Source organism: Triturus cristatus, chromosome 1_2 (genome assembly GCF_964204655.1).
Source record: "Triturus cristatus chromosome 1_2, aTriCri1.1, whole genome shotgun sequence".
Taxonomy (NCBI): domain Eukaryota; kingdom Metazoa; phylum Chordata; class Amphibia; order Caudata; family Salamandridae; genus Triturus; species Triturus cristatus.
The window spans coordinates 557,791,416-557,816,417 of record NC_140580.1 but is presented as its reverse complement, the minus strand read 5'-3'; the positions used below and the strand labels follow the sequence as shown (position 1 = coordinate 557,816,417).

At 44.2% G+C, this 25,002-nt stretch overlaps 1 protein-coding gene across 2 annotated transcripts in view; it reads right to left on the bottom strand.

The window, feature by feature from the left end:
* OGA (O-GlcNAcase) overlaps positions 1 to 25,002 on the bottom strand; it is a 476,162-nt gene that overhangs the window by 224,977 nt on the left and 226,183 nt on the right. For both annotated transcript variants that reach the window (XM_085606452.1, XM_085606453.1), the window contains 3 exons: positions 10,305 to 10,479; positions 7,074 to 7,159; positions 6,141 to 6,245 (listed from right to left, as the gene is read on the bottom strand). In XM_085606452.1, the coding sequence (XP_085462578.1) occupies positions 6,141 to 6,245; positions 7,074 to 7,159; positions 10,305 to 10,479 (366 nt within the window). The remainder of the gene's footprint in view (positions 1 to 6,140; positions 6,246 to 7,073; positions 7,160 to 10,304; positions 10,480 to 25,002) is intronic.

The following is a 25,002-nucleotide window of genomic DNA, read 5'->3' as shown; positions in this document are numbered from 1 at the left end:
GTTTTGGATGGATACGTCTAGCGGGTTAATGTCATTATTATTGCAATAAATGACGAACCTTTTCCATTTGGCTGCATAGCAAGCTCTGGTAGTGGGTCTCCTGGCCTCCTTAATGATGTCCATACAGTCAGGTGGCAGGTTTAGGTAGCCAAACTCTAGGACTTCAGGAGCCAGATTGCCAGGTTCAGCTGTTGCGGATCTGGGTGCTGAATCTCTCCATGGTTCTGCGTCAAATGCTCGGGTTTGATCCGCAGCCTTTGATGCGGCACCACGGAAAGTTCGAGAAAGGTGGTGTACCACGGCTGGCGTGCCCACGTTGGAGCAACCAGGACGAGTGTCAGTGAGTGTTGTCTGAGTTTGCGTGCCACCAGCGGTGTTGGTGGAAAAGCGTACGCAAATCTGCCGGACCAGTTCATCCATATCGCATTGCCCTGCGACTGCGGATGTGGGAACCTGGCGGCAAAGCTTTGGCATTTTGCGTTTTCGCTTGTGGCGAATAGGTCTATCTCTGGATGACCCCATTGCTGGAAGTACGGTTGGAGTACTGATGGGTGTAACTCCCACTCGTGCATCTGGTGGCTGTGTCTGCTGAGCAGATCCGCCATCTGGTTGTCCTTGCCTGGGAGGTGTTCCGCCATGAGGAATATGTTCCTCTGAATGGCCCACTTCCACATGCTCTGAGCCAGATGAGACAACTGTGGAGAGTGTGTTCCTCCCTGCTTTTGTATGTAGTACATGGCGGTCATGTTGTCCGTCCGGATCAACACGACTTTGTTGCACAAGTGTACTTTGAACGCTTTCATTGCGGGGAAGATTGCCATCAATTCCAGAATGTTGATGTGCATCTTCCTTTGTTGTGTAGTCCATAGTCCCTGCACTGTGTAATTGAGTACATGAGCTCCCCATCCCTGGAGAGACGCGTCCGCTGTCAGTATTATTTGTGGAACAGGCTCTTGGAACGGTCGGCCCTTGCAAAGGTATTGTGGATTCCACCAATGCAGAGAGTTGTATGCCCGACCGCTCACCAACACTAGGTCTTTCAACTGTCCTTGAGCCTGATTCCACTGACGTGCTAAGCACTCCTGAAGCGGGCGCATATGTAGTCTCGCGTGTGGGACTATGAAAATGCAGGAGGCCATCATGCCCATCAACTGCATGAACACTCGCGCTGGAAGGGAGTGTTGTGGTTTGAACTTGGAAATCAGCATCTGCATGCTGTTGATTCTCACTAAATTTGGCTGAGCCGTGGCCGCCAGTGTCTATAGTTGCACCTAGGTACTGTTGTACGTGTGCAGGTTGAAGATGGGATTTTGGGTAATTTAGTGAGAACCCCAGACTGTGAAGGAGGTGAATGGTGCGGGACATGTGGCTGGCACATTGCTGGGCTGACTTCGCTTGAACGAGCCAGTCGTCCAGGTAAGGGTAGACGTGTATGTGCTGCCTCCGTAGATGCGCCGCCACAGTAGCTAGGCACTTTGTGAACACCCTGGGTGCTGTTGTCACGCCGAAGGGAAGGACTTTGAATTGGTAGTGCTGCCCCTGAACAGTGAACCTGAGGTATTTCTTGTGTGAGGGGTGAATGGGTATGTGGAAATACGCATCCTTGAGGTCCAGTGTGGCCAGGAAGTCTCCCTGCTTGAGCAGCGGGAGGACTTGCTGTAAAGTGAGCATGTGAAAATGCTCGGAAAGAATGTACTGGTTCAGGGGTCTCAGGTCTAATATAGGTCTGAGTGACCCGTCCTTTTTCGGTATTAAAAAGTACAGGGAGTACACCCCCGTACCTTGCTCGTGGACGGGTACGACCTCTATTGCGCCTTTTAGTAGCATACTGTGCACCTCCTGCTGTAAGAGCGTTAAGTGCTCTGAGGACATAGGACGGTTTTTTGGAGGTATTGTGGGTGGAGTGGAGGTTAATTCTAGGCAGTAACCGTGTTTGACAATATCTTTGACCCACCTGTCCGTGGTGATGGAGTTCCACGTGGACAGGAACCTTTGTAGCCTTCCCCCGACAGGTGTTAGGTGGTCGGGAGGAAGGGAGAAGGCGTCACTGCTTGTTCTTGGGGGAGGACCTGCTGTTGCCGTAGCCGCGTCCTCTGCCCTTTGTGCTGGAGCCACGATATCCACCCCGGGTGTTTTTATCGTAGGTGCTTTGTGTGTTTCCCTTGTTGTATGTTTGCTGTGACCCCTGTCCTCTACCTGCTCCTCTATTTCCGGGGCGACGAAAGGAGCCGCTCCGAAAGGACTGCGTTTGTAGGGCCCCCATGGACTTTGCAGTGTCTGTGTCCTTTTTAATTTTCTCTAGGGTGGCGTCAACCTCCGGCCCGAATAAGTAGTCGGGGTTGACAGGTTGGTTGAGGATGTTATTTTGTACCTCAGGTTTGAATCCGGAGATTCGCAACCAGGCGTGTCGTCGCAACATGACGCTAGTGTTTATGGCTCTGGCAGCTGTATCTGCGGCATCCAGTGCACACTTAATGGACGCATTTGTGAGCAGTTGTCCCTCCCTGATGAGGATGTCTGCACCTTCTTTGAATTGGTCAGGGAGATGTTGCAGTAGTTGTTCTAATGTGTCGTAGTGCGCTCGATCGTAGCGAGCGAGGAGCGCCTGAGTATTGGCAATGCGCCATATGTTAGCTGCCTGGGCGGCAACCCGTTTGCCGGAGGTCTCTAGCACCTTGGACTCTTTGTCCGGGGGAGGAGCATCACCGGTTGTTTGCGAGTGTGCCCTCTTGCGAGCATTCGCAACCACAATGGAATCTAGAGGTAACTGTCCTCTAATGTAAGTCGGGTCCCCAGGCGCCGATCTGTATTTCTTGTCGATCCTGGGGTTTATTACTCTTGCCCTGGTGGGTTCCGTGAAGATGTCCTTTGCTGGTTTGAGGACACCTTTCAACATGGGCAGAGTCTTTATATTCCTTTCTGAGGATGCGAAAGTATCCATGAGAAAGTCGTCCTCGACGGTGTCAGAGTGAAGTTGCACCCCATGATTGGCCGCAGCACGTTCAATTAGAGCGTTGAACGCGGCAGTGTCCTCTGTGGGAGAAGTCTTTGCTCCATAGAGTTGTGGGTCCTGTGCATCCATAGGTGCACCTGAGTCTCCAGGGTCATCCCAAGCTTGATCAGGGTCCTGTTGGCCTACAGGGTCCATCTCTCCGGGGTAGGGGACGTGGTCACCTATGTAGTCCTCCAAAACATCTGTGTCGGAGTGTGTGGGAGAGAAGGACTGTGGATCCTGGTAGGGGGAATGGAGAGGTTCGTAAAGAACTGGTTCTGAAGCCACTGGCAGCTTCCTCTTAAGCGGGATCCGGAAGGAGTCCAGAGCTGGCTCAGAAGTGATTCTCCTTTTGTGTAGTATCATCCTGCCGGTGTCGGCGTCGATGAGATGTAATGGAGACGTCTCCGCAGGAGAGCGTTCGGCAGGCGTGATTGTGGTGTGGGTGACCCGTGTCCTGATTTGGAACAGTTTCAGGGCCGTGGATGGCGGCAGGCCAAAAGTAATGTTGGCCGGTGCCGAAGAGGCTGTTGGAGCTTTTATGGGCTCGGAGCCCGACGTGTCCTGGAGGACTGTCTTGTTCTTGGTGCGTTGCGCAGCAACGGGTCGCACCTGGAGCGCCATCGATTCCTTTGCGCCGACCGGTTCTGTAGAGGCGGGCGTGGATTTATTCGGCGCCGATGAGTCGTCGAGTCGAGGGGCGGTAATGGCCGTCGACGTCTTCGATGAGGGCGCCTTTGGTGGTGCTGTCGAAGCGATGTGAGACGCAGCAGGCAGTTTGCCCTTTGGGGTTGGAGCAGATTGTGTCGGTGCCGGGAGCCGAGTAGGTTTGATGGCACCGAAGGTCTTTTTGCGTTTGTCGACTCCGACGTCGGCCGCTGCAAGCTCGGCACCGAAGTCTCGTTTGGTGCGCTCGGTGCCGACGGGTTTTGCTGGCGTCGAAGGGGTGGTAGGCCTCGATCCGACCAGCGTCACTTTTGGTTTCGGTTTCAGTTGAACCGATACAGCTTTTGGTTTCGGTTTCGAAGAAGGGAAACCAGGCGTTTTGGGTATTAATGGCTGCCGCTGAATGTCCGAAGCCGGGCCAGAGGGCGGGGCCGAAGAACTGCGGGATAGGTCTTGGGTAAGGCCCGAAGGCGATCCCTCGACCGAAGCCATAGACTGGCGCACTGGGATATCCTCAGTCTGTACGGGTAGGCCTTGCTCGTCACCGGAGCTACTCTCTTCGGCCCCTAAGGCCTCATTGTAGTCTCCTACCTCGGTGTCGTCTGCATCTCTGCGAAAGAGGCTTTCCTCAACGTCGTCCGATCCAGAGTCATGTTCGGAAGCGGGACTGGAGGGTAGGTGCTCCACATCTTCGGTCTCGGCGCTGAAGATGTCGTCCGGGGCCGGTGCCGCCTGCTGCGCTTCGAGTCTCGCTGCTCGACGATTCCGGAGAGTCTTCTTGGATCGAAATCGGGCACAGGCCATACATGTAGATTCGTTGTGATCCGGTGAAAGGCATTTGTTGCACACCGGATGGACGTCGATGTGGGGATATTTCGCATTACATACAGGACACCGCTTGAAAGGTGTCCTCGATTCCATCGTCGATGACGGGTCGATGGTCGGGTCAGATGCGAAAAAAGTTGGTTCTGGAAGTTAGTAAACTAACAAGATACTATCGATACCGATCGGGAACAGTACCGACGCGAACTATAGGCCTTTTGGCCTAGAAAAAGTATTTCCTAACTTGAGTCAAGATAAGCACATCCGAACCCAATGGCGGAAAAAAACAATCTGAGGATGGAGGGGATGCCCATGCGCACTGTAGTCCAGGGGAGGAGTCACCTATCCCAGGATACTTCGAAGACTCTTCCAGGACAACAACGTGCAAACATCCGGACCCAACACTAGGCGGCGATCTATGCACAGATATGAATTCAGCAGCCCACATGCCTCGAACATTATAATCCCATGGCAGAAGGAGAGATGCCGACGTTAGCGGTGGCAGAAACAAGGTGATAGATTCCAAGCAGAGAAAGGCCCGGGCTGGCAGCAAGGTGCATAGCAAGAGAAAGTGGTCTATGTGGGAGCAACACGAGAAGACCAAGCTGCCCAAGCACATGCTTGTGTTAAGCAAAAGCAATGAGTGCACGTAGGAGTCAGTTTTCCCCAACCCTTTTTTAACTTGCACTATGCCTGCTTGCACTCAAATAAGATGGCCCTGCAAACTTTTCCGGAAGCCTCGGGTGGTTCACGAGTTTCAGCAGAATTTTAGAAGCGGTTGCTTGCTTCCTTTACTTGTTAAAGGGGCATGTGGCAAAATTAACAATGAGCCTCAGACCTCCCCACTCCCGCTGATGGTCACAGCCCGATGCATTCCTCTGCTCAGCGGCAACATGCACTCGATTGGCGGTTCTCCTGCTCTCTGCCTCTTGGGAGTGTGGAGCAACCCGTCCTTGGATGGGTTATCTGGTGACGGGAGGAGACCCTCACTGCAGCAGAAGCACCAGAGGAAGCCCATCCCAACCGACTGTCATGTTTGAAAAAAATCCACTCAATGTCCTGCATGCCGCCATGTCATAGGCAGAAACACTGAAGCCACAGCAATTGAGTGAAAACCTTTCCTAAGCTTATAGGAGTGCAACAAGTCACCTTTCCTTCATGCAACTAAACAACTACTGTCCAATCATACTGCACTCAAGGTAGACAATATGTGGGCACAGCCCAAGCCCCTCTCTCACAAGTGCTTCTTAAAGCTCTTATTTTGTTGCTCACATAAGGTCTGGAGACAGCTGTCAAGTGGGATCTAAATAAAAACAGGATAAATCGTCGATGTACACAGAAAAAGATTAAGCACCCTAGAAATGAGAAGGAACATACATATTTATCAGACTCAAAAGTCCAAAGATCCCATTTATAACCACTCATTATCTTGCGAACTGCAACCTTTTGCATGCACTCTGATTAAACTTTAAATACATTATATTACATGTCACATCTGTGACAGGTACAAATTCAAATGATTTTACATTCCTGGATTAATTTCTATATTTTACTGAAAGAAATGTAAGCAATGTCTAACAGATGCATCACAATAAGCTTCCAAAGACTTGTATCAATTGTTTGTACCGAAAACCAAAATATGAGTGGATGAGCAGCCTACCTCATCTTTAGGATAGTAGGGTCTTATTGTGTAAACCTTGGATGTTGGTGTCAAGGGAGGCGGCTGAAAAAACAGGTCATTTGCTCCCTCAATTGGCAGCAAACGCTGTGAAAAATAGAAAAGCAAATTCAGCATACAAATAGGAATTGTATGTAAACTTTTTAAAATAATCATTAGTTACTGTTGGTACACTGGAAGAATATTAGGTATTCTTTGGAAATGCAAATATCATACTGCTTTATATTTCAATTAATCTATTTTAATATGCATATCCATGGACTTAAAGATTGTCCCTATCAAATATGAAATGTTTCATCTAATATTGCAACATATAATTTAACTTTACACAACAACTCTACAAGATAAAAACGCATAGTCAGGAGGAGAGGTTTGGTCTGAAGAGGGTTAACTAGTAAGAGGAGATATGTCATTCCAACAATAATTTGCATTAACGCACACAACCCGCAGCTCGCACCTGTGAAAAAAGTAGAAGTACAGCAACTGAAAATCCATGAACAGCTTCAAATTGACTGCAGAGGAACTTTATCAAGTTGATATTGACTAGAAAGTGCCATTAAAAAATATCATTTATTGTTTACCCTTTTAACTTAAAGCCCCTTTTTTAATGTTCATAGAATTTCGTCTGCCAAGCATGCGCGCAGTTACTAACGCAAGTCAAGATGCTAGGCGCCTGCAACACAAAATGAATGAAATATGCAACTAACGCTGAAATTATTTACTAGCGCTTAGGAAGAGCATCTTCTCCTCATTCTGATAAAGGTTAATTTTCCACAAGTCAATTTGCACAATTTAGATATTTTTGAACCAGAATACCTTCAGCAGACCAAGCCTTTCAAACCCTTACTTAGTAACAAATGAATGTTTTTACGTAACAAAATAAAATGCCATTCAGTTGTGAATTTATATTGATACCTGGAACTCTCCTGCTAGACCACCTCTAAATGCCCAGGGTTCTTGGTCTCCGCTTAAGAACTGTGCTGAAGATTGACTACGACACCCTGTTGAGATCAGATCCAAGCGGAGAATGTTACGAAAAGGGGGATTTTCTTAAAGGTCTGAAATGTCTAACATACTTATACATCGTAAGCTCTAAACTATAATCCAATTGTTCAGGGCTCTTATAAACGTGGGCCCTGAACTTATTTCCTGAACATGCTAAAGAATATAAAAACCAACGTGTTAGATTTTTTAAATTGTGTTTAAATGCAGATATTTCCTACCACATAGTTTGCATTGGGCTACAGCATCGTTGGGTAACAAATATAGAGCACGAACTGCTTTAGTAAAATACCATGCAGAGGAGTTGGAAATGTGTACGTCAAGTAACAATTCCAATTCCACCTTCTATTTTAACTTCGGCATTATATAACAATCCCCGAGAGAATCCTTCCTTTCTGAAGTCACATTTTATCCTATCAGAAAACTAAGTTGGGCATGAATCTTTATCGTTTGATGAAAGTAAATAGAGTCCTTTTATTCAAGTGCTTTGAACAGTACTTTAAAAGGATTATTGCTCACTAACATGAGTTTATCTACCCTGGAAGAATGATAATGTTAAACGATCAGTACTAGGATTAGAAACGAGGAATAAGGGGTTTGGCAACCATATAAAGGGAGATTTCTAACCAAATGAGTCAAATGCTCCATATGCTGAAAGCAAATAAGTGAATATTCTAGAATGCTTTTTCTTTAATTGAATGATATGTACAGTATTGTGCGTTACTAATACTAAAACCTCAAATACGTCAGTTACACTATTTAAGATATCAGAATAGTCATATGATGCGTCGGGAAACAGTAGCCACACACTAGGTAATTTAATTACCGACTCCCTTTATTTGAGGTCCGTCTCCTTTAATATGATATCAGGTATACCAATAGCATTTTAAGGCTGCTAAATACAACCACACAATTGTCAAACAGAATCATTTTCTCTTTAAACAATACTGACGCTCCCTGTTAAAGGGCAAGCACTTGTATCCTAACAATAGAGCTTGCCCACTTACTTTTCTGATAGGCTAGAGAGCGCATAGTGACGCGCGCATCGCATCTCTTAAAAGTGTTCAGATTGCATGGATAGTAAATGCTGTCATCATAGTTAGACACAATCTCAAAGTATTCAAAGTTTTTGAATGTGAAATTGTTAATGAAAACTGTTGCTTACAAAAGATCGTTCACAATAGAACAGTAACTTGAAAATTTACATTTTAACGTTTACCCATTAGTGGATCACGGGTTAAATGTTTGAACGGACCCAGAAACTTGGAAGAGCTTGAAAATATCTACTTATGAGATCATGCCATAACTAGGTTCCAGCAACTGCTGTAAATCGCGGCATCGATGAAGTGCTCTGAAAATGAAAATGGTTAAAGCCCTGTATTGCTTTTGACGCTGCGCAAATGTGACTTCACTTCATCTATCTCAACTACCTAACAAACAAAACCTTTCATTTCTATTATTAATCACGGCAGCACGCTGTGTACATCTGACGCAGTCCATCCATTAGCAGAAGAATCTTGTACTGAGGATTCTCCCATCTGTACACAATGAGGAAGACACAATAGAAGTCATTAGTAAGCAACTGTATTCGTACAATGTTCGAGCATTGTGACTGAATGTTAAATGGACTGAACAGACAAAAACATGAGTGCCAACAGTGGGTGGGCCATTTGCACAATACCCAACACCATACCTAATGCCAAAATTTAGAGTTACATTTTCAGATGTGTAAGATAATGTGATACAATATAAACTGATACGTAAACATGATGCAAGGAAATTACTATTACTTATTCCGAAAATGGTAAGTGAAGTGTCAGAAACTGGAACAAACACATAGCCACCTTTAAGTGACCTGCACTGCAGCTTTAGGTCCTTGTGAAAATCATTTAAGTATGGTATCATGAAAATTGAAATTAAGCTTGGACTTCGCATTCACATCTGACAAAGTTATGCCATAACTTCCAATATTAAAGGAAATAAAGTCCACTCCTTTGACTACCAAGGTCTTCCTAGCACATTGTGAAAGCGATTTGTGTGATAATGAAGTAGGATTAAGTAAAATGTACGCAGTGCCATGTAAAATATTAACACCAAGAGTCTGTGCACTGGTTAGCCACTGTTTAAGGGGTTACTACTACAATACAAAAAGCTCATTTGTTTACCCCGCCAGACTCGCTGCCTGCTATGTACTTTCAATCCACATTATGAGCTTTAAAGCTCAGTTGCAACTTGGAAGTGAAATCGAGTCACTGTTGTTACCTAGATCGTACACCACGGTGATTTTCCACTTCTGATTTTGAGAAGCACCGCACATAGAATGTGGTCATTCCACGAATAAGAAAATTAATTAATGAAGTTCAGAGAATGCCATGGATTACCTTCTTGGCTAACTGTAGGTTTTCTTCCCCACCCCTCTTTTTCCATTTAGGGAAAAACACTATTTGCATCAGAAAACCCCTTTGCAAATATTGCAGGCACAACAAGCTCAGAGAAAGGCCTTTTGCTTGGACCATATTTTCATAACTATTTAAGAAAACTACACATTCTGTTATAACCTAGCAAGCAGCAGAGAACTGGCGTAGTAGTACTTTGTTACAATTGGTTTAAAAGTAATGATGTAGGGGTTTAGAACAGCCTATTACACATTCAGTCACAATTTTTAAAATGTTTTGAAAATGTTTTAAAGATGGTGAAATTTATTTTGCCTTCATTAGCCCTAGGAAACAATGAAAAGCTTTAGTCACAAAATGTATACCCCATATGCCTTGAAAATTGCATAGGGTAGAAAACTATATTTACGGACTTTCCATTTAGATTTCAGGAAAATATACTTCATGATTTAACAGATCAGACTATGGCAAGTGGAGAAAACAGACCCAGATTGTTACTCACTTACCTCCAAAGCACATGCAATAACTAAAATAGAAGATATCCTCTGGCAAATTACATTTAAGCCCAGGGATAGTATCACGATTTATGTAAAAAATAAAGGAATGGAAACTTAAAAATTACTACTGAACCCCATGTTCTCTTTGTAAATAGCTTTTATTCTCCTAGGGCTAATAAAATAAAAGAATGGTGTAAAGAAAAAGAAACAAAGGCATCAATTTGAAAGTTTTTAACGATCCATAGAGCACATACCTAACCACTGAACAAACGACTTCACCATTGAAATAATACTCTTGATATCCCAGACATAGGAATATAGATCATAAAGGATTGTCCTGTTTGGACAATTTGAAAGTCGAGTAAACATGGTCATCACCACTCCACACATGGCTTCAAATTGAGTTGCCCTGGATCTCCATTCCTCAATCTTGAACAAAAAAAGAAAATACAAGGATGTTACTGGTGAAATTACTTAAAATAAGCAAATTAACATAACTGTATGCTGCATTACTAAAGGCAACATATATAAAGCAGAGAGATTCATTGGTTGACCGGAGGGACACCTCATTTAAAAGGATTGCATGTATACAGATGGGATTTTAATTTCATTAATTCCACACCACAGTTCTGAAACCAGGCAGAGGTGAACCTTCAATTAATGAACATGAATCATTAATAAAATACATCTCTACTGAAACAAATTCATCTTTATGATAGACAACATATGAAACAAAAGTGCTTTTGACAGTTGGAACAAAAGCCACAGTGACAATTGAAACAAAAGTCACGGTCACAGTTGAAACAAAGCTTTGCTGAAACATAACTCTTTCCAGAGGTGTTAAGCAACATGATGCAGCACCATGTACATTATGGCACGTAAGAATCCACCTCATTATCGGCGATTGTAACCACTGACTCTCAAAGTTGGGAAATGGGGACATTGATTAGGAAATTCCATTACAGTACATTAGAAGAGAGGCCCCTGCTGTGCGCAAGGCTTAAGGTGGTCTATGCTCTCTTCCTATACACCAGGAAGGCCTGTGACAATCAAAAATGAACTGATGGTGGGCAGGGGCAGATAAGCTGAACTAGCGCCCTACTTTCCTTTCCCCGCATCCAAGGAAACAATGTCCAGACAAGCCTATGTTCTGTGGATACAGCATGTTGGAGAGAAATAGCGAGAATTAAAGAGAAAGTGAGAAGATGATGAGCGAGAGAGGGGAAGGTACAGAACATGAGTGAAGGAAAGAGTGCTTCAAGGAAAGAGGTGCCAAGGCAAGGCCAGAGAGCGAGAGAGGCTAACAGAAGGCCAAGGAAGTGGATAAGGGGCAAAAGGCTGACCTAGCAATAGCAACAAAACGAGCCCAGCAGCAAATAACTGGTAAGAGATAGCACAGGCATTGTGTTCTTCAGGAGAAGTTTGCACAGACAAGAGCCGTACAGCTTTTTAAAAAAAACTTTTGATTGAGCTTTTTTAGCATAGTAGTATGACAAAAGCATGCCATGCGGTATGCCGGCTCACACAAACAAGAGCTGTACAGCTTGTAGTGGCAGCAAGCTCAAACTATTCCAGCACCATTCATGCACCTATGGATTGTTGGAGGGTGTGCCAATAGAGGGAAGCAAGCACTGCCCACTGCCAGTAGTGAGGAGATCCCAATAGTCACAGATTTGTCAATTGGAGACTAAACACAAGCTGCAGTCCATGACAGAGAAGCACTGGGTCACTAAAAATAGCTTACTCTATAGCAGTAGCTGATAAACTGATGAACTAGTGCTACCCACTGACTAAATATGATCAAAGGAATAATGTTCATTACTTTTGAGAGCACCCTACACCCACCAAGGATGAGGTTTTGGAAAGCCAATAGTGGACTGTGGCATCAAAATGAAGATTAACAAAAGAAAGGTTTTGCTTTCTAGCCGAGTTAAAAAGAGGGTTTTAGATTGTGTATATTCATGATATCTGTGTGTTAATAGTGTTGTAAAGTATGCAATGTGTAAAATTGGATCTGAAGAAGCAACTCTGAAGCCTAAATTGATTGTGCAAAAAGGAAACCTTTGGCAGAGAAAACATTTTTTCAGAGAATGGCATGTGGATGGGGTCATGGAATGCGGGAGACAAAATAAATTTAAGGGATAGATGACCTAGCATGGCTCGGAAAAAACGAATACCCAGGCATTAGGGATCTTTGGCCCACCTTGTTTTTCCTTCATTGGACAAGACAACCTGCAAATCCAATGGAGGTGGCTCAAGGTTATTGTTCTCAAGTTTGCCAAGTACAGCTTAGTGTCTACTGGTTTGGGTGGCGGGTGAGCATCAACATATACTACACACTGCTGGTCAGTGTTTTGGTATCTATTTCAAAGTATTCAAATATGTGGCCTTTTAGATTTGAACGACTTGTACAAAGACATTGTGTCATTTTAGGAAGTAAATGACAGGTATGATATCTTAAGTAGAAGAGTTTGAGTGTAGCTGTGAATTTTGGCAAGTGTGGATGTGTTACATGTGTGTGGGGCATGCAAATGTTTTGGTGCACATGAACCAGACGACTGGGAGCAAGTTGAATGGTGTTACTATAGGCTACAGTGTGGTACTGAACAGATTGGTGGTTCCCCTGCAGGTTGTTTTAATGTTACTGTGGATAAGAAAACCTGCATTTCCTTCGTCCTTCGTCACTACACCAAAATCGGTTTCCTGGGATAGGGTAATATGCATCTATTTCCTGCCAAAATAGCTTCTTACTACACTGTAACCAAGACTTTATAATCATTCCTATGCTGCGCATCGCCTATCAATGACCTGAGCATGTAGCGTGCTGAGGCAGACTGGTATTCTGTTCATATAGGGGAGCGTACTGTGACTGACTGTTCGACAGCTGTTTCTGTGGCTGTCCTCTGCTCAAAAGGAAGCATCCTATCTTGGGGGTAGAACTAAGACAGATGGAGCTTGTTGGAATGCCATGGGGAGATCTGATCTAGAGGACCTCTACAGTGTTCAGAAGTTGCATCCTTAAAGATATTACAGTTAGTGGTTCTAGGATTTCCGTGAAACATACCCTGGAATCTCCAGCTTGTCAAAAAAGATCCCTGGATTCTTCCTGGAAGAACTGCATATTAACCTCTCAGAGAAGAAGGTAAGCAGTCCCTCAACTGAGTTTGGACCTTGGTATTAAAGTGGTACCCATGATTGATCCAGGATGATAGCTGGGTCCAAAGTTCTCACATCTTTATCCTTTTACCACTCCACCATTTTCAGATCATTTTATAAGAGAAAAGTTTTCTATTGACAAAAGACCCAAGCTCTCTTGTATATCCCAAAATTGACCTGAGGCAAGCGCACATAATAATATGGGGCACAGAGTTTGAGTAAGTTTTCAGCCTCAGAAGATGCCATCACCTTCTGTACCTATTTTCGTTGAACCTCACTCATTGCTGGTTAATGACGTCCTTTATATTTACTGAAGTCAAAGGCCGCCTTTATACTGATGTTAAGTGAAACTAAAAGGTTAATATTGTACCCAAGACTAACTTCTAACTGCTGTAAGCTTCGAATGACAATACACATTACCCAGTGAATTGAGCGCAGAAAAGGAGTAATTTGCTTATGCAATTAGAGCACATTAGTGATGAGGCTCTGGAGTGGTAAATTATAGCACCCACAGAGGATACTGAATCTGGTTTAAATGACTTCTACCATAATAATATGCATTACCTGGTGTTTATGTTGCTGTATTTTCTATTCAACAGGGAAGTAACTGTAGGAGTTTGTAAGGGAGCTTTCATTGCCAAGGTCTCAGTCTCACAAAATGGAAGTAACCCATCCAAAAGATGGTGATTTGTGGCTCGTCTATAACAGTATGCTAAACCGACGTCTTTATTACCCCATATATGCCAAATTTACAACAGTTGTGAAATGCATTGAGGTACACTATGAATCTGAAGTTTGGGGGAGAGGGATGCTGTTTATGTAATAGTTCCCATGGTTGTATGTCATTACAACGCATTCCGTTGCAACGCATGCCTTTACTATGCATGCGTTACAACGCGAATGCCGTTACCACGAATATCATTTACCACGAAAATGCATTTACCACGCATATCGGTAAAGGCATTTCCGTGGTAAATGTTTTTTTTTTATTTTTTATAATACCCCTGTGCGACCCCCGCCCCTTTTTCTTCTAATAAATTCCCTTCACCTCAACATTAAAAATGTTTCCCTGTGCGATTCCCCCACCCACAAACCCTTATATTTACCCCTTCGCTACACGTCCCCCTCATTAATTCCTTAAACTAAATTCCCCCTTACCTCGTTACGTTCTCTCCTCTGGAAGCTCTTCTGATCTGCGTCGCACGTCGTAAAGAGGAAGCGGAAGTGTCTTTCCGTTTCCTCCAACGACGGTACAACGTCGATTGCCTCCACATCGATGGAATCAGGTTTTTTTTGGGGGGGGGGGGGGGGGGGGGGGGGAGAAGAGGAGACCCCCCCCCCCCCTACTTTAATATTACCTTTAGCACACATGCCTTTACTACATAACTCGTAGTAAAGGTATGCGTGGTTAAGGCAATCGTGGTAACGACGCATGCATTGTAATGCATGCGTGGTTACTGCTGTGCGTGGAAACTGCCGCGTTGTAGTGGCCGTTTCCCGTTTCCATCTGCTAAACTGAGCTGATCATCTCAACAGTCAAACCAAGAGCTTCCTGACCATAGCAAGGGAAGAAATCAGTCTGAATGGGAGGAGACAGTTGTAATCTGGCTGTGATGGATCTGGGCTAGCACAGTTGGTAATGGGCATGAATTTGACTAAATTTGTACCGTCCAGGATGGCTTTTTAGCATTGTCCGCAAAGGCTATGGGAAGACTTTTTCAATCATATTTTGTTATTCTTTCTTAACAGTTACAGTTAACATTACCCAACAAATCCCAGTTTAATCAAGTACAAACAGTGATCCACAGGCACAGCCAGAGGGTAAGTCCACAATGCACATGTAAGTGTCATGTTATTACAAACAATCAGGAGACAATATACCATTACAATGAAATTATACGATGATCTTTAGTAGTTTCTAAATTAATGTTTTGCAATTTCATACTTCTCTAATCAAAGTACCATATAAGCTCCCAAGTGATTCATCCTGCAGCACTCCTTTGGTGACAATCTGTCTGTGAGGTACAGCATAGTCTGTGAAAGAAACCACACATTTACCCTTTCCTCATTCCCTTCAGTTATTAGCAGTGCTTCAGTGATGTCAATGTCCACCTGAAACCACTTTTGTAGATCTTTCTTCCGTTAGTTCACACTAGGTCTTGTGCTAGATTTTCATGACACAGAGATGCACATTTTCACCAGCACTGGGTCTAGATGTCGGAGTCTTTTGGTCAATTCGCTTTTCTTTCTGTCTACACCAAGCTCAGCAACAATGTTGGTGTTAGAAAATATTACTATGTCATCAAAGAAGCTCTGATCCTTTCATCTTCCTGCCCAAGGCTAGTAATCAAATGGGAATGGATCACTTGGTACCTGTAATCCCAGGGTCAGGTGTAGTAGCCGTCATTAAAACCCTCAGTCACGTGCAGGAACTAGGGCGGTATATCTTGGTTCTCCGCCACTAAAAACGTGAAAGTATCTTCATTGGGTTTTGTTGTTTTGAAATGCTTATTCCTCCACCTGGAGGTTCTTTGACCACTGGTTTTAGCAGTAGTGACCAGGAATAGGGTTGAGGAAATGCAGTGAAAGTGAGGGACAGTGAGTTAAAATTGCTTCACTCTGCTTCAACAATATACTTTATTTCGAAGGACTGATCGCAAGGTTAAAAAAAAAAGTAGGCGCTACTTTAGAAATATTAGCTTTCTGTAGCGTTAGGTTGTGTTAGTGAAGGTCAAAGGTCGACATGTTTCAGCCCTGTGTCTACGCTCAGGAGGGGTAGGGGGGCTATTTTCAGGACCTACGAAATAGTGGAGGGCAGCAATTGTCTGAACCCTGTTCAAGGTGGTACACTGACTCACCTCGCTTCTTTGTCACAGATCAGAATGTACCTGTAACTTGCTTCTTGGTCACAGGTCAGAAGTACCTGTAACTCGAATTTGCCTAGGTACGGCCTCCTCGGGGGACCGGCGGATGAAGGTCCTGAAAGGGCAGGCCTTCAATCGGAGTCCGCTTCCGTGACGGAGCCCCGGAGTTAGAAAATAGTCGTCAACAGGACCACCACATATAGATGAATGTTGTTACGCATATCATGGTGTTATCAATGGTGTTATGCGTCAATATGGAAATTTGTACTCTATCTTCAGGTTAAATTTATGGAGTGAAATCTACCTTTGCATTCCTTTGTAGTTCTACCAAACTGAATCTAGAGTTTCTGCTTACTAACCTTTGTGTCGACAATACCTTGTCCCATTCGTTGTTCTGTAAAGGTGTTCACCTGTTTGTTTTTCACTATAGCTATATATTTGGGTCTGGATAGGTTCAAACCTTTGTATACTTTGGAGGCTGGTCTGCCACTAAAGCTGCAGTGTATAATCCCATTTAGTAGATTAACCTCTAAAAGAGACAGCCACGCCAGATTTATATGAATTTAGTCAGTATAGTAGTAAGTTAGAAAGTGCACATCCCTAAACCCAAAGTTTCACATCAGTTCCTAAATCCCACAAACCTACCCTGTCATACATTTTGGGTAAGTTCAGGGGGCTGGTCTGCTCATTATCACATAGTAGCCGCGATTGACATTTGTGGATTAGTGTGGCTTCCCAGAATATTATGGGTTGCAAGTGCAGGCTTCAGCTACACATCAAGCATGTCTAAAGATGTGTCGGATGATCAGCTCTTTGCGTTTCCATTAGCAATGACAGCAACATTAGTTCTGTCAGAAATTAGATCTCGGATCAGCATTGGTACCAGGTCATCAACCTCAGGAAACCCTGGCACCAAATACTGCAATTGGCTGGCTAAGTGTTATTGCCTGAGGGTGGGCCTTCAATTCTCAAACCCCCTCCCCCCAAAAACATTTTTAAAAAATCCCACAGGAGCTTCAAATTGGATACTGCCATTTGGACCACCCTATCTGCCCATAAATATTGCATTATCAGAAGTTTACACTATTTTGTTATGTACAGAGCAGGGCAACGCCAAAGACAGACTGATATGCGAGCCGCCGTTTTCTAGGCACCGCCAGTTTAACAGACATTACATTTTGTTCATATAGCCTGTCTAAGATCATGGATAAGGATGCCTATATATAGCAATAGTTATGTTCTCACTAAGATCTAGAGCTTTCGTAGTCCTACCGCTGACGTATGAGGCATAGGGTATTGCTGCGATTTACCCCAGTTCAACTTGAAGACGAACACTGACCCATAATACTCTATAGTTTCCACTATGTATGGAAATGTATCTTCAGGTTAACCACGTATAGCAGAAAGCTTCCTGAATAAGGAGATGACATGAGTCGTAACTGCCAATCATCACCCCATCTTACAAATTAAGAAAAGTTACTTAATTTTGGCAAAGCCTTTGTAGTATCAGAGTCAGCAGCTATAAAACAGAGCAAAAAAAAAAAAGTTTGTGGTGAAAACAGGCACCACCGTTTTGCACTTCTCTGGATTTCCCACTTGCCCAATAAGACAGTATTAGTCTTGAATGTGCTGACACACCCACAATACAAGGGAAGAATCTTGTCAATCTCCATAGCAACAACGTTTAAAAAAACAGAAAAGCATTCAGTGTGAGGTCCTAGATGTGTATGACCACTTGAGTGCTGGAACAGTCCCATGTCTAAGAGCAGAGTAACCAGGTTGTAGTAGACAAAGGACAAAGCAAACTCTGCTGGTTGTCTTGTTGATGTCGATGCGCCCTTTGTCCCTTCTCTTCTTAGTGTTTTTTATTCCTCCTCATCTGCTTTCCGGTATGCTACAACCATTTTGAGATATAATTCTTTTCATTAAAGCCACGGTTTCTGGAGAAAAGATATGTTCTTGTATGACTTATGATATAGACATTCCCCCTTTTGGTCCCTTTAAGAAGCACTTCCATGGATGCTATCTAGATAACCAGCAAATATATAGAAGAGAGGGTAATCTCTTTATAGTCAATGAGGAAGATGGCATTGTAAATGGCAGGAGATCAACATCAATTATGCAACCAAGGTGAAATCCTGACAAAGTTTCTTGGAATTAAATCTTACTTGTGCATAAGTTTTGTGACCCATTGTGAACTTTATGTCTCTATTCAGCAATGTTACTAATGCAAGTAGGGGAATCAGCACTGGTTTAGGGACCGGTTTTCCAGTGACATTCAGTCCCTTTTTAGGTCTCGCCTAGTGACGCAGCGCATGCGCGCTGTCGCATTGGCGAGATCTATTGTTGTTGGTTTCTTGGCCAAAGGGGGAAAGGACATGTGCGCGCCTGGACAGGCGATGTGCACGCGTATGGCGTCTCCTCTCTAGCGATGTTAGCTTGCACACGCTCCCACCACAAGCTTGATTTACCTTTCCGTTTCACTGCGCGCTGCAACTATACAAGGCAGACATACATTTCAGAGCTCAAGCATATCTACATTTTTTTGTAGATTTGCGCGTTTGATTTAGCTTTCAATTTAACTGCGCGCCGCCCTTTGCCACTAACATGAGGTTTAAGTTCTCTTTCCTGGCCATCACCTTCCAGGTCATCCTTATAATTTTGTTGGCTATTTTTGTCACCTATGACACCCCTCACCATGACAACCATGGGAATAGTACACACGTCGAAGAGTACGAGTTTATCAAGCTGTACCCATGTATGTATTTGTTTCTGGCGTTCATGTATTTATTGGGAGCTGCATAAAGCGCAAGGTGCCTGGGAGACTTTAAGGCGCTATACATTAAAGAGTATGTGGTTTGTTTAGAACCCACCGCTTTTAGATAGACCTAGTTGAACAACCCTTCCTGCATAAAGCGCTACCAAGCTATCGGCACGGTAGGGAATATGATGTAGTAATGCTGGTAACGTCACATTTTGCAGTTTGTTTGTGCTTTCTGACACTGAATAATGGGACCATGACATACTTCCTGCCTTTCGAGGGCTTCTGCTCGACAAAGCATTTACTTTGATTATTTTAAAATCCAATGGGGTGATCTGTGGTTCCTCACAAGAGTCCATTCACTCAGTTGATATTCTGATTAACAGAGAATGAGCGTGCGCATTTTTTTTCTCACTGAAGAAAGGATATTTGGAAGTGACCACAGAGAGCATCTCATGGAGGTAGTTAATTTCATCGCTCCAGGCGTTCAGAGGTGTGAGAAAGTGCCATCTTTCTTGCATGGTATGCCCCCACTTTTTGCTGAATGTACTTTGAGTGTGCCCTGGACTTCTGCCAATCAGGTGCCCAGGGCCTATGTTCCTTCCCTAAAACACAAAACACAAATTGGCAAACCCTGGCCACATGTCAGCCCCTGGTAAATGGTACCCTAGGTATCCAGGGCCTTGTGACCAGGGAAGGCCTCTCAGGACTGCAGCACTCACTGTGCCACCCTTAGAGGCCCTGTACCCTAACACACAAACTGCTCTTGCAGGCCGAGTGTCTGGGTACAAGACAAAACAGAGTCGACATGGCAAACATCGCTGTGTGCCATGCCCACAACCTACAATACCCTGGCATACATCAGCCACCCCTCTAGCCGAGTGCCCTATGCCAGTGGTGTGGGCACAGAGGCAGGACCCCTGTGCCCCTACAGTACCAGGTCCATTCCTGGGTCCTGTAAGTGCAGTGCTGCCATCTAAGAGTACATGGTGCTGGGAGCTTGTCAAACACGAACTCCACAGCACCATAATGGCAGCACTGAAGACTGAGAAGTTTGGTATCAAACTGCTCAGCACATTAAACCCACACTGATGCCAGTGTGGGATTTAATGTACCAGGCACCACAGAGGGCATCTTAGAGAGGCCCCCTGAAACCTAAACCTACTTCCATGTCTGTGCTGAGGCTGCCACACAGCAGACATGTTGCTGGACCCCTGGGTAGGAGAGCCCCTGCTCTCCTGGGTCTGCAACAATGCACATCCTGGGCGAGGTGCTAAATCTCCTCCCCCAGGATGGGCAGGGGGAAGCTTCAAAGGCATGCCGCCTCTGTGAGCTTCCCCAGGCCACTGCAACCCCCCACTCTGGCGGGAAGCTTGGCCGGAAACCCCAAATAAGGACAGGGGATGTGCCAGCCTGCCAACCCCACCCCTCAGGTGGGGGAGGCGAGGTGAAGCACATCTCCGGGCTCTCGCCATCTTAAGGATGGGAAGCCCTGCCCAATCAGGACTAGGCTACTGCCCCCCTCCCACAGGAGAGAGGCAGGATAGGGGGGTGTACCCACCCCAGGACAGGGACCCATTGGTCCCTGCCCTTCACCTACCTGTAACGCCCCTAAATCTAGTATTTAGGGGCACCCTGAACCTTCTTTCCCCAGATTCCAGATTCCAAAATCCGAAGAGCTAGAGGAAAGAAGACCTGCCCTGCAGCTGCTAAGAAGAGGAAGACACCAACTGCTTTGGCCCCAGGCCGGTAAGCCCTACCGGCCTGTCGACCCTCGAACCTGCTCCTGCTCCAACCCAGCATCTCTTGTGGCCAGCAACCTCACAAACCCTGGAAGACCTGGCTACCTTTTGACTCTAAACCCCTGGGACTCCCATGAGTAGAGGTTCTACTCAAAACCTACTTCTAATCCCTGGCAGCAGCCCGGAACCGCGAACCCAGCACACTCTGAACCAGCCAAGCCTGGCCTGTGCCGGAGTGAACAAAGACCACGAGAACGAACCCACAGCGACTGTGACCCTGAGTCCGGCACCCAAGGACCTCCCTCGACACTCCTGAAGAAGCCTGCAGCCTCAGAACCAGGTGCCCCCCCCCCCCCCCCAACCGCGATCAACAGAGGGTAAGATTTCCCGACACCAAAAGGCACCCCTGTACCCGGCGCCCCACGACCCCCTGTGCCCAATCCCAGGGTACTTACCTATCCTCCAACTACCCAACTTACCTCTCAAAGTGGTGGTGGCACCTGAAGAATCTTCATCCCTGAGCTTGCAGTCTTTTTCTAAACCGGAGATTTCCCATTGAAATCAATTCAGCGCCCAAAGGCTCAAAAGCACCCTGCACCCTGCCGCCCGAGTGGCCCTGGCAGTGCAACCTCTACACCTATCTACTTCCCCACTTGCCCTGAGTAAGTGACCAGGAGCCCAGCTCCCACAGCCGCGTGGCCTGCTAGTCAGCAGCCACCAACCAAGGCCCCCTACCTCTCATAGGATAACATTGGGCCTAACTCTCTCTGCACCCGGCCGCCCTTGTGCCGCTAAGGGTGAACCAACTGTACCTACCTGACCCTGGGGGACCTCTTCTAAGTGTGGACTTTTCAAAACTTAAAATATTCGCCAAAAATCAGCAGAGTAACAAAAACGAAAATACTCACCTGCTCTTAGGTGAGCTCCCAGTGCTGGATCTTGGTGCCCAGCATGGACTCTGCAAAATACTTACAACTGTACTTACCAGTAATCCAATTTTCTTCCATAGGAAATCATTGACTGTTTTTCTGTGAAATTTCTTCTACGTGTCAATTTCTGCAATCATTAAATATTCTTTAAAAATCGTATAATATCTGAAAACGTAATTACTTACCTGTTTTGGATAAAGGTCCCAGTACTGAGTCTAGGCACCCAGTACTGGATTACAAAAGTAACGAGAACATACTATACCTGCAACTTGAATTTTCTGCCATAGGGAATCATTGACTGTTTTCCATGAAATATTTTCTAAGTTTCTACTTTTAAAATAGCAAAATATTGTTTAAAAATCATCACAGTAATTAAGTCGACTTTTATCACTTGATTCCAAGTACTGACCCAGGACTGAATCTAGGATCCAGTCTTGGAATTCCAAAAGTAATCTGTAGCAAATAACTTGAAACTTCCATCGAACTCAATGCATTATTGTGTTTAGAATTGTGTTGCCTATTGCAACCACTTGTAACTTTCTACAAAAGTCAATTGCATATTGCAAAAGTATTTATATAAAGCATCTCATTCTGGGAAAGTATATTTTAATGCCTATGGTTGGTTCTAAAATAAAACAAGCTTATATTTTTTATATATAAACCATTGGGCTAGAGTTCAGTTTCTCACATTCGTATGTTGCTAGTTTAATAATGGAGACAGCACTCATATTGGACCACTCTACGTATTGAATTAGGGTTGGGTTCGTGAGTCAGTTAATTGTATGTGATTCTAGAGAAGATGGACTCATGTACTGTACCAGGGTCATTTTTTCTGGGAATATTTTTGCTTTAATATCACAACGTAAATGTAATTCCCAAAATGGAGACAGGACTTTGGAGCACATCCTTCACGGCGAAAAAAACAAGCATTTGCAATACAATAGGTCTCGCATTGAGGCAAGTTTGAGCTATTGGCATTGATAATGACAATGCCTTTTATTTACGTTTTGGAGACCTATTGCATTGCAAATGCTTGTTTCCTTATGTTTTCTCAGCAGAGAAGAAAAATCTCAACCCAGTAGGGGGAAGTAGGCTCGAACACAAAGTTTGTCAATTCAGAGCCCTTGGAAAAATTCAGAAACTGTATCTGAAGATCAGAAAGAACATAAAAATATGTGTGAGGGGGTAAAAATACAATAAATAGTGTCAGAAATAGTTAAGCAAAATCAGGTGCACTTTCCCAGTGAAGCTTCATATTGTCAGGCATAGATAATAACAGAGCTGCTGTTGTGGGCATATTGAAACCAATTTTATCCTAGGTGCCATACAACCACTAAAGTTCCATGATCTCTTGACCAGAGGTAATGATTTAGTGAGCCTTTGAAATGATCCCATACTACTTAATTTTTAAAGTTAAGACAATAGTTAAAAATAATTTGAGAGAAAAGTATTTCTATAGACAAATGGCTACCTAAACAGCACAGTTGTTGCAAAAAAATTATTAAAATAAAATATTTAATTTTAAATTACATTAGATAGAAACCATTCCATCCACAAAATTTGAAATCTTCAAAATTGCAGAAAAAACCCACAACAAGGTGAGGGCTAACCAAGGTCAACTGTCTAAAGCACTTCATTTTGGGCAGTTCAGTATCCTCTTTAAAATTTGTGTTCTCATTGATACAATGGTCATAAAAAAGTACACAAGAGTCTCATTTACCCTCTGCCCACAAGATCTAATTTTTCATCCGACAAACTCCAGATGTTTGCAAGTTATTTTTCTTCTAAGAAGTCTTTCCAGTCACAAGGTAAGGTGGCTCCTCCTTTGGGTGATAGTGTGCATGGGCATCGACTCCATTGTTTGATTGCTTTCCCACAGAGGGTGAGAATGGAGTTAGTAAGTGTAGAATAGAGATGTAGAATCTATGTAAACTAAGAAACTGCAACAACTATAGGTACCCGGGGAGGTTGGTGGGTGCATGTGAATCTACAGCTCTACATGCCAAGAACAGATGCTTACTGGGTAAGTAACATTATCCTTTCGAGGCATGTGAGCTGTAGATCACATGCTTTGCATAAACCATACAGCAGTATACTCCCAAAGCGGTGGCTAACATGTAGTTGTTGCAGTTGTTTGAAAAAGTGTTTCAAGTACTGTCTGGCCTACATTAGCTTGTTGCCTCGCTGACACATCGACAAAATAGCGCTTGGTGAATGTGTGCAGTGTAGACCATGTTGCTGCCGTACATAAGTCAGCTAGTGGAATATACCATAAGAAGGCCATAGTAGCCCCTATTTTGCAAGTGGAATGGGCTCTAGGGGTATTAAAGTTTTTTTCGCTTTCACATAACCTATTTGGATACATTTCACGATCCATCTTGCAATGCCCAATTTAAATATGGGATTGCCTGTGTGTGGTGGAGAAAAAGCACAAAAAAAAACCTGGTTTGGTTTGCGAAATTCTTTTCTTCTTTCCACATAATATAGTAGAACTCTAACATCATGTGAAAAGCAGAAACTACTTTAGGAAGAAATTTGGGATTGGTTCGAAGAACCACACTCTGTGAAGCTGAAAGAAAGGCTCTAGTCTAGTTAATGCCTGAAGTTCACCAATTCTCCTTAGTGAAGTGATTGCAAAGAGAAAAGCAACCTTCCATGAGAGGAACTGCAATTGACACCTGTGGATTGGTTCAAAAGGTGGACCCATTAGCCTTGTAAGAACTATGTTCAAGTTCCATACTGGTGCAGGTGGGACTCTAGGTGGTATCAACCTTTTATATCCTTCCATAAAGGCTTTTAATCACTGGCACTATGAATAGAGCCAAGTGTTGTCTGTTTTGTAAGTCTACAGCTACTGCTGCTAGATGCAAGCGAATAGATGTATAGGCTATTCCAGATTGCTGTAAATGTAACAGATCAGGTTTTGCACAGAAGCATCAAAAGGATTGTTATTGTTGCAATAGATTACAAACCGTTTCCATTTTGCTGCATAACATGCCCTAGTAGTAGGTTTTCTAGCTTCTTTTAGGACATTCATACAGTCTGGTGGTAATTGTAAATAACCAAACTATGACTTCAGGAGCCAAATCGACAGGTTTAGTTATTTGAGATTTGGATGTCTGATTTCTCCATGGCTCTGAGTGAGGAGACTGGAGTTGAGATGCAGCTTTTGGTGTGGAAATACTGAAAGCTCCAGCAGAGTGGTAAACCAGGGCTGACGTGCCCATGTGGAAGCTATGAGAATCAGCTTGAGGGATGTTTGTCTGAGCTTCCGAACTACCAATAGAATGAGTGGGAGAGGAGGAAAAGCGTAGGCAAATATCCCTGACCAGTTCATCCATAGGGCACTGCCTTTGGAGAGCAAGTGTGGGAACCTGGAGGCAAAGCTTGGGCATTTTGCTTTTTGAGCTCTAGCGAACAGGTCTATGTGAGGAAATCACCATTCCTGAAAGCAGGGGAGGAGAATTTGGGGATAAAATTCCCACTCGTGGATTTGCTTT